At 41.1% G+C, this 11026-nt stretch overlaps 1 protein-coding gene across 1 annotated transcript in view; it reads right to left on the bottom strand.

The window, feature by feature from the left end:
* Nucleotides 1-11026, bottom strand: part of DNM1L (dynamin 1 like) — a 63087-nt gene that overhangs the window by 37151 nt on the left and 14910 nt on the right. The window contains exon 2 of the mRNA XM_025202842.1: nucleotides 9333-9480. Coding sequence (XP_025058627.1) covers nucleotides 9333-9480 — 148 coding nt within the window. The remainder of the gene's footprint in view (nucleotides 1-9332; nucleotides 9481-11026) is intronic.

The raw sequence follows: 11026 nt of genomic DNA, 5'->3' as shown, positions 1-11026 counted from the left end.
AGCAGGGCACCGTGTGCTGTCTGGGAACTGGAGCAGCTCTACCTCTCAGCCGTAGCCCAGCACTGCTAGCCTCAGAGGCTCCAGTTCCCAGGCAGCACGCAGCACCCTGCCGAGCCGCACTGCACCCATGCAATGGGGCAGCTGTCACGTGGGGGGGTAGGGTGATCCCCACTGCCCCCTACTGTGGGGGGGAGCCTCTGTCATGAACCTTCAGAGGCCCTGATCGCTGATGCTGCAGCCAGTGAGTACTGGGCTTTTTTGTCTAAATGCCAGGAGGCCTTGGCCAGGCCGGGGCCGGGCAGGGCAGCCATGGAGGCTTCTTCCGCGGCTCACCCCACCCAGGGAGAGGCAGGCATAGCCAGAGGAGCCGCAAGAGAACCTGCAGCCACCCAGCTGCGCCTGCCTCTCCCTGGCTGATCCAAATCAGTGCCGAAACAGCATCAAAACTCCAAAATAGATTCAGTCGAATTGAAACAGAACAATGACCCTCCGAAACAGCCGAATCTGAAACCAAAACAAAACGGCCATTTCACACAGCCCTAGTGGACACCATGCGTGGGTTAACCTTGAGACTCAGGAAGCACCAGGGGCCAGATGATGGAGCTCTGCAGGCCAGATGCAGCCCTTATGCTGTATTTGATACCCCTGATCTAACACAACATAGGTTAGGAAAGTGGGAAAATGAAATGCTCGTTAATGACAGATAGTGAAACAGTAAGATGAAACCTGTTTACAATTTCAAGAATAACAAGCAAAAAGTAGATTCAGGAAGGCTTTCCAAATTTGCAAGGTTAATACAAGTAGAAAAATTAAATCACAGCTATAAAATATAGCATAACCTAATTGTTGAATCAACTGCTCTCTCAACATTTAGTACTTACTTTAAGACTGGACTTGCATTCTAGCTAAAGAAGAAATGTTAACATTTTGTCTCTCTTCCCTTACCATGGCACTATGCCTAAGAAAGTTCTCATACATACTGCCCAATCAAGGCCACTTGTTTAAAACATTAATACACTTAACTTTTTTCCCCATGCACTTGGACATGAAAAGCCAAACATTTCCAAAAGAAAGTTTGTAACGTAACACTGGACAGTCACACAATTAAACCTGACATCTACAGGGTTAAATCACCCCAAAATCAGTTTGAAAGGGAATTGGCACTGCAGAAAGATAGGGAAACATAGATGTACTACCTGCTTATCTACAGAAAAGCAGAGACTGCACCATGGTTCCCCGCCCCGCAAGGCAAACAGAAGCTAGAAAACAGATCAGCCTGTTACTCAATGATTCACTGGGCTTATTGACAGTTTTGTGCCACGAATTTCTAAACTGACACGTCAAAACAATATACACTAAAAAAATTACTAGTCTACTAAGAAGCAGTGGAGACTGAACAGCCAACAACAGTGCGAATCTTGGTGTGCAGGAGGAAAGAAAAGAGCAAAGGTTAGTTGTAAAAATTACATAAATGCAGGGGACAAATTTTGGCAGGAGATGGAAAAAAAAATTAAGAGGTGGTAAAGAGTAATATGAAGAAAGAGAAGAAAGAACACAAGCAAACAGAGGTGAAGAATGAAGAGCAGTAACTTAAATGTGGAAAATGAAATAAAATAAAGCAGGCAGGCATAGAATCAGGACGGGAAAGAATGCATACCGTAATGCCAGCCTCAGGCATAACAGATCATGAGTCAGGCCCTGAAAACAAGATTGTTGGGGGAAGAGAGTAGGGGGGGAAGGGATGATACATTTAAGAAAATGGAGCCTTTAAGGTACACTCAGCTCACACTTCAAATTTATTTCTTCTTCTACAATCACAAAATCTAAAAAATTCTGTAGGCTGCTACATGAAGACAGTCTCGTGTCATCACTTACCTAAAACTATAGAAAATGGGCACACAGGGCATTTATACACATCCTTTTTTTCCAGTGATGTGCCAGAGATCCGCCACTTCAGCAGACTAGACTTGATTGATCAAGTCTGCTCCGCATGCAAGCTGAGGCGAACTGCACTGCGCCATGTGCAGTTGTATAAGTGGTGAAACGCACATCAGCACGCAGAAAATGGTGACAGTGGGCTTTTGAACTAAACCACCTCCGAGGCCGCCACTTATACAACTGTATGTGCTGCAGCACTGGGGGCTTTTCAAAGCAACCAGTGCTGCAATACATTCATGTGCAAGAGTGCCCAGGATGGCAATACTGGTATAAAAGAACCCATTTTAAGGCTACTAGATATCAGGACAAATTTTCCAGTATTAAAATCAAATGATTGTTTCAGTGACATTTTCTATTAACTTGAATAATTTAATTAACAAATAGAAATACAATAGTTTCATTGGCGAATCCTCTGATTCTTGTTTCTAGGGCTACTGAAAATGTGTTTGGTCTCTGAAAAGCTACACTTCATCATTCCAACAGAGGACTACAGTCACTATAAATGACCCACTTTCCACTTCAAAAAGTTGCATATGAAAAACAGAACAGATTAAATGAAATATTCCACAGAAACAGTATAAAGATTTTCATCAGCTATGAACACAAGCTTTAAGACAATCCATTCAATAAAGTAAGAACTCTTTATCTCTCTCTTTCCTAGAAAGCTCAGAGGCACCTGCTTAACATTTGAGAAGATTCCTCCTAGAGTTTCAATTTAATGCAAAGCAGATGATGAGAAGAGAGATTACAAAAATATATTAGCATACAAAGTCACTGAAATAGAGGGGTTCTGGTATTAATGAATAATCAACATTATGAAACTAACCTACAATTTCTTATTTAAACACTGGGGCATTATAAAAGGCATGCTAGTTTAAATGGTTGTGTCAACTTCACAGCAGTTCTCCTATTCAACAGAACTGGAATTCCCCAAACAGAGCTCTCAACTGATGACCGAATCCCCATACTGCCCTTTTGGCTCCAAACCTGGCTAGATGCCTCCAAGAGAGGTATCTGAGTTACTCCAAAGAACTCTTCCCCAAAGCAAAGCTCCAGTCAGAGTGAGTGATTAAACAAAAGCTGTCAAGAGCCAATAGATACAACTTTTTTTTGTTAAACAAAGCATTACAGAGAGTAATTTTCTCTGCTCGCTCTCCTTGTTTCAACTGCTCTGAACAGGCCTGAACACTTTTGATAAAAATCCACTGAAAGATAGCTTCAGAATTATTTGATACTATTCCTTTGCCAAAAAGCTGTTTGTAATCTACAGTACAACGCTCCTTGACAAAGTCCAGACGCAATTAATTTATCCCCATGTCAGTGTTTCTACACTAGGCAGGCCGTTTCTTTGCAGCACATCAAGTTAGTCTCCAAGATGTCATTCTACCCTACCACCTTCTCGTGGGAGCACAGGAAGCTAACCAGAGTCATAAAAAGCTATGATCAGGTTTTCTGTACAAAGATCATCTAGAGCAAGAGCTCCATAAAGCAACGGGCGGCAATGTTTTTGGGCAGAGTGCCAAAAACACCCACAACCTCGACTTATAAAATGTTGTTGTGCCAAGGTCAGACAGCACAGAGCCATGAGGGGCCCAATACTTGTTGTGGCAGCGCAGCCCCAGCCTTTTCCCCTACTCCAAACCGAGGTGTGCATGCACCTGCCACCAGCCAGGCTGGAGCTGGGCCTATCGTAATGCAACTGCTAGCATCCTCCTGGCTGCCTGCCGCAGCCAAACTTGGCAGGACCCTGCTGCCTGCCGTGGAGCCCGGGTTGCTCTCAGCAGGCAGCAGGGAGGCTGCAAGCACCTGCATCAGGGTCCATGGAGCTCTAGCCCAGATCATTGCTGGTGGTGGGTGCATGTGCACCTCAAGGTAGATGGCAGGGAAGGGGCCAAGGCTGCACTGCCACAACAAGAATTGGGCTCCTGGCAGCTCCCCCACCATCCACCGCGAGGTACATGTGCCAAGCAAAATGCCTTCGTGCGTCACACCCTGGCACACATGCTAGGAGTTGTCTACTCCTGCCATAAAGCAAAGTCAGGAATAAAATCAGCAAGACATGAAGTCCAGCTGGTTTTCCAGCTATCCTCCCTCCAAATTTATCGAAATTCCTGCCTAAAGACTAAATTAAAAATCTATTCTCTCATGCCATCGTTCTATTCTTGCTCTATACTAAATAAAAATGAAGACTTGCAACTAAGGAAAATGTATGTACAACATCTTTGAAGTTGTTAGAGGCAATTTAATTTTATTTAAATGCAGTATATAATGCTACAAGTCCCAATAGGGGTTCAGCATAGCAAGAAATGACACTTTCCAAGAACAGTGGAGAATCTTATATGAGATATTTGTAGCAGAGAACCTATTCTAATTCTACTAAAATGTAATATTTGGTCCATTATTGTTGCTTATGTAAGAGAACTTCAGTTTCTTCATCAGTAGAGTATGCTAATTATGAATATGCTGCTAATCAGCTCTGTGGAAGCACAAGTTCATATTCCAGTTAAAATAGTAGATACTGATATCTTGGATTATGCGAATTGTGCAAAACTAGTGTTAAAATGTTGAGTTAATTTATACTGCTTATATTTATATGCAGTATTCATGGACATTGGTGGTTCTGGAAGTGAGGCTTTGTTAGATATGTTTCTGTCACCTGAAGTGTTGCATTCGTGTGAGTGTTTTAATCTTAAAACCTGAATTTTTTGTAATCTAAAGAGTTTTTAATTGCTGCCTGTTGTAAGAGTAAACATCTGTAACCAAGTACAGTACAGACTAGTGCATTACTTTTTAAAGACAGATTTTAATGAAAGTAGCATTGCCTCCATGACTCTGCAGGCAGTTAGAAATCCTCTCTTCTTCTTTCCAGAAGCTCTTACTTTATTCTGACCTCCTTTCAAAGGAGTCAGTGTGATCTGAGGATTGAGTCTACTGCATTTTTTCTTTTGAGAAAGTTTCTCCCAGGGCTTTCAGAGTTTGCTCCTTAGCATCCTGGTGGGCAAAATAGAACTGCAGCCATGCATATGAATAGATTTCTGATTTTCTGGGATGAGAGACTACAGAGGTTTTATTTTGTTTTGCCCTGTGTTGTACAGTCTTCTCAGGTTGCCAACTAAGGTAACTGTAAACCCAAAATAGTTGGAAAATATCAGTGCAAAGAAAATAGTCTACTCCATAAGAAATGAAGCAGTGAACATGGTATTTTCACGTGACCCTACTTCAGATGGATATACATACTCTCCCTGACGCACAACTGGATTACGGAAGGAGGTTTGTGGTTTGGTAACTTGTAGGTGGCATCTAATGATTTCCGTTATGGCATGTTTAATATGGTAACACACTGCATTGTTTGTTTTCTGTGAAATTACAGGGGAAGGAAGCTCTGTGAAACATCTGGCCTCATTAATAATTAAATTGGCCTTGCAGCTATGAATCATTTTTGTAGTTAATCTTCATCCCTTTTGTAGATTGGGGGTGGGGAGGAAGGAGGGAACATATGCCTGGGTAATTCAGTAACCTTTAGTGTTTTGTTATCTGGGCTGGAAAGTAAAACATTTCCATCTTGAACAGACAGTGTGGAAGCAGTAAATCCAGAATCTGAAATTTATGAAGCACTTCTTTATCAGCTTTTTACATGGCATTTGAAAAGCTGTAGTATTTGAAGCAAGGTCTGTTCCTGCTATAGTACCCCACTGAGCTCAGGGTGGGCTAATGCATTGTAGGAGGACATGGAAAGACACTTCCTCCCCCTAATTAAGACTTGGAGGAACAGATGCATTTGAAGTGATCAAAGATGTGATTAGTAATTAGCACATGTTACCTGACAGTTAACTTGACTGTAGTCAAGTATCACAAGGCTAGTTCTATGAAAAGCAGCCAATTTGCAAAGTATTTGATTAGGATGGCACCACAAGATCAGGTTTTTTTTATATTTTGTCATTAGAGGAAAAAATATTTTAAATTTACAGTATGTTCTTGAAAATAAACTTTACAGAATTTGTACCAGTTGACTTCAAACTGAAAAGGAACTAGAACAGCCCTCAAATATGTCTTTGCGAGCCACACAATGTCAACACACTGATATTTAGATTCCAGTAATAGCATTTGCTCAAGATTTGTACAGCACACAATAGATTATCAATATACATAAAATATAACTCTGGGAGAGAGGAAAGTAGATCCTACAATGTCACTGAGCTTCCTTCTAATAATCTCAGCTTGGTGGTAAAAGTATGCACAAGTGTACAATTCCAAAGGTTATTTATCCTGAAACCCCCTTTTCCCTGCTTAAATGTAACTCAAATTCTGGGCCTCAACTTCCTAATTCTTGCTTTATAAACAAACAGACCAAATCTAACAGTCTACTTTGACATGGTGCATGGCTTATTTTAGAAATTTTACATTCAACTATATAGTAGCTCAGCAGCATATAAATCAGACAAAGTTCAAAAGAAGATATTATGCCTTCCAAAAAACAAGATAATTCCTTAAATCCCAGTCATTGTGCAAGACATTTACAAGGCATTTTTATGACTTTAGTGTGTCCAAACATTTACTGTATCAGGACAAAGACAATAAGACAGACAAAATCTAATAACCACTCTCTGTTACAGACAAGTAACGTATTTACTCAAAGCCAAGACGAGGTTCCCCACCCCCATTTCACACAATGGGAAAAAAGCCGTGCTTTGGATCCGAGTACCAGGGCTGGGCCCGAAAGCTACTGTCTGCTTCTACTCCCCAACCCCCACTGCAGCAGTGCAGGGAAAGGGAGAAACAGATGAATTTAAGATGACCCTCCAATAACTCTCTACACAGAAAATCATAAACAAACTTACAATTTTCCACGCAGAAAATCTGATTATTGGGCAGATCTGTCTTAAAATCAGAGTCACCTTGGATTCAGATAAATGCAGCATGTGTGTGCGCTGTGTGCATGAGATCTTTGTATGCATTCTTCTGCTCTATGTCTGTGCGCGCGCGCGCACACCCCCCCCCCACACACACACACCCCTTTGAAGAGTCCCTTTGAAGCCACTGTGTATTAGGTTTCAGTTCTTATTTCTTGCAGGATCCTAGCAATTTGTTTGTATAACAGAAAACTTCCAGATTAGTTGATGAAAGCCATAAAAGCTCTCCATTTTGGTAAGATTAAATCTTCAGTCACGGAGGTTAAAGGGTTAAAGTGTAAAGTATTACATCTGCACAGTACACACTGGTTTTATCCATGGATCTAAATAGATTTTACAAATACTAATTTAACTCAGGACTATCCAACTGGAAGCCTACAGGTGGCATGCAGCCCATGAAGGGTAAATATGCAGCCTCTGGGCTTTTACCCAGCCATTGCTTCCTCATCAATCTCTGGCTGCTGCTTCCTGCCTTGGTCCCAGGGGCAGACAGCACAGGGAAGTGAGCATGAGTCTGGGCTATGTGGGCAGGAGGGAAGGGTGGGGAAAAGGAAACAGGGGCCATGCAGTACAGTGGCAGGGTGAGAGCACCCACATGGGCATGTGTTGCCAGGGCAGGAGGGGGAAGTGTGTGTGGGGGTGTAGAGAATCACATTTTCATACTTGCATAGTACAGTGGGTGGGGAGGGCATCCAAACAGCATGCCTGGTGTTGCCCTTGCTGATGTGCTATAGTCCCTAAGGGCTTAAATTGGACAGCCCTGATTTAATCTAACACTCTTATGCAACAGGCTTTGCTAACACCATTTTATATTTGAACAAGACAAAACCCAAGATAAAAGAAAAACTCTAACAGAGCTAGGAAGAGAACATGTTTCCCAACTCCAAGCACTCTACATACAAACCCATTTTTACACCTTGAAGGCTGAGGAATATAGCACACAAGTTAGTAATTAGTATGCATGAGTTATATTGTAAAAACAAAGTAAAAGCAGTTCTAAGGGTAGCAAAGCATTATGTACAGGAAACAAGCAAACATGAAATTACACTCCATGTCTACATTTAAAGAAACCAGTTGCCTTTTTGGTCCTGTTTCAATATCTACATGCCTTTCAGAGTCTGCCTCTGTGGAGGTATTTTTTACTTTGCATTTGTGCTTGCCTCTTGCTGCCACAAAGAAGTCTGGCACTTAAGCACTTCCAAAGTCCCACCACTGATAGCTGTTCTTCAATAGCCAAAGAGTGCAAGTATTACATTAAGAAAACAAAACTACTTTAACAGATTTCTGGGCTCTTGACTTTAAAACTACTTTTTAAAAGAAATTTTATTTAAATCCACATGGAATTAACAAATATTCTTTGTTGCTGCAAGTGGTAAACCCAAACCCAAGTATACTAGGACTTACACCATCAGTGTACTTCCACTGTCAAAAAACAAGATTTTAGAAATATTACATTATAAGCAAAGACTGACTAGTATGCCCAGCGGTTGCTCACTTCCTTAAGATGGAGAGTGTTATTTAATATAAAATTAAACTGTGTCAACTTAGCAAAGGACAAATGAGGTAACATTCTTGACCAGCAAGAGATAAGGAGGCACTACAAGAAACTAAAGCCTCACCCTACTTTATGTGGTTTAAAATTTCTTAGCAATATGATACCCATAATCCAGAGGTTCCAATATCTTTGCATCTATACAAGGTCCGTATCCCTTACACTATTTTTCCTGTGTATGTCCATTTTAAACCCTTTTCCATAAAAATTATGCTCTCATCATGTGAGGGGAGATTTTATTGCTCAGCAGGACATTAAAGATGCAGCAAAACTGTCCTGCAGATCCTAGCCATTGGAATCATAGGAAGTTAGGGTTGGAAGGGACCTCAGGAGGTCATCTAGTCCAACCCGCTGCTCAAAGCAGGACCGTCCCCCCCAACCAGATCATCCCAGCCAAAGCTTTGTCTAGCTGGGTTTTGAAAACATCCAAGGATGGAGCTTCCCCCACTTCTCTGGGTGACCTGTCCCAGTGTTTTATTACCCTCTTAGTAAGAAAATTTTTCCTAATATCTAATCTAAACTTCCCTTACTGCAACTTGAGACCGCTGCTCCTCAACATTCACTACCAGCCACACACTGTCATAAGGTCTTTGGCAAGGTCTTCTCAGAAGTTCTCAAAAAGAGACAGATGAAGACTTAAAATAGGAACTGTATTGAAAGTGCAATATAGCAAAGCTTCTGAATTTAAGCTATTCTGTTGTATGGATAAAGCAGGCTGCATAAGGAGCTACAATATTTTTTCCAGTAATATGAAATATGATATATGTGCATAAATAAATAAGATACCAGAGTGCATCTGCAGTTTAGGGTTAAGATTGGTGTATTTTCACCTTGCTTGAGACTACACAAGAAAAAACAGAAATATTATCCTCAAAAAGAAAGATAATTAGATAAACACATGAAGCTTAAAATCCCAGTTAGATTACACTTACCATTTTCATCTCCGGTTGTTTTCCGACTGTCATCTAGAGAAACGTGTACCAGCTGCAGGATAAGGGGTCTCCGGGTGATAATCCCAGTACCTCTTGGGAGCAGATCCCTTCCCACAAGACTTTCCAGCACTGAACTCTTTCCACTGCTCTGAAAACGGGAAGAGAGCTAAATGACTGTCTTAAAATGCTGAGATGCTGTAATATTCATTCCACTGTATGGCTGTAGCTTTTATCACTCACGTATGTATGTATGATACCCATTCTTACCTCTTCTATTCACCTTCCTAACCCTCATGTTACTTCGGACTGGTAGATAAAGAAGACACAAGTCACTGGTATCATGCTGTGCAGCCAGATACAATATAGGGCAACATGGCAATAGGTTTGCCTAGTGTAATGTAATGAACAAAAGTCTCCTTTCAACTTTTATGTTAAAACCTATATGTTATAAAAAAAAATTTTTTTTTAATTATCAGAATTGTCTATACCCAAACTAGTTTGTCTGAAACAGCTGTCCCTATTCTACCTTTTAACATGGGAGTGGTAGAAAGGAGGGTTATAAGAGTTAAGGTACAGGTGTGGGCCAGGGCTAATGATTCAAAGGATTCCAAGCTCCAGCACTGACCATGCAACACCTATGGACAGTCACTAGAAGAAACCTATAATGGCATTTCATGAAAGCTGTGCCCATCTAATTTCCCTTGGTGCTAAAACCTTAATTTTTTGGATCTGTGCTGAGCAACCTGCATTTTAACAATTTGTACCTGTTCTTTCTGCAGTTGTAAATAGAAAATATTGGACAAAAATGGTCCAGAACCCATTTGAAACACCTTGGGATTGTACAACAATGCAAATACATTATAACACTGACTCAACAAAGCAGTGAGGGCAACATCAGAATTTCCTTGGTCTTTTCATGGTTTGCCGACTGCAGGGAGCACCCTGGGGTACCACAGGTTTCACAGTGGGTCAGAACATCATTTTTCTTCAAGACAGAAACACCATCAAGGCTGCTCTGAGATCCCAGATGGAGTTTCCAAGGATTCACTGTTTTGCTTTTGCATATAATTATCACTAACAAAGGTACTGCGCATCAAATTACACTCTCAGTAACACCTGTCTACATTGTCTTGAGGAATTTGTGCAGCTGTGATTGTCGGGCCCAGTAATCAGAACTTAACAAACAATTCCATTATGGAGGAACAGGCTACAGATTCCCAAGCCTTTGTCTACACCGGAAAGTTGACCAGAATAATTATTGTGAAATACACTACTCCAAAATAGCTATTGCAGAAGAGCTTCCTGTTTGGGCTCTATTCTGAAATAAAAGTGCTTTTATTCTGTGGAAGTGTACAAATTATACTGAAATAAGATGTCCAGGGAAAGAAATTCTTCCTAAATAGCTTAATATCCAACAGCTATTCCAGTTAGTTTCCCCATACAGACAAGCCTGTCAGTTGTGCTCATTCTCCAGGCCTGACAAAATTAAAAAGTGCATTTACTATGTCAAAAAATGGGATTCTGAAATGATGGGACACTGGCTTCAATAGTTTTTACCTAAACCACTTTTTTGAAGCATCACTGCACTGCAGGCAAAATTTTAATAGAAAAGCCCACAAACACATCAACACAAGTCCCCCTCTGTTTTTGGGAGGGAAGGGACAGCCTGTCTACACCCAGATCTTGTAAAGGTT

This window comes from Alligator sinensis, unplaced genomic scaffold (genome assembly GCF_000455745.1).
Source record: "Alligator sinensis unplaced genomic scaffold, ASM45574v1 scaffold957_1, whole genome shotgun sequence".
NCBI lineage: Eukaryota > Metazoa > Chordata > Crocodylia > Alligatoridae > Alligator > Alligator sinensis.
This window is presented reverse-complemented; position numbering and strand designations above follow the sequence as displayed.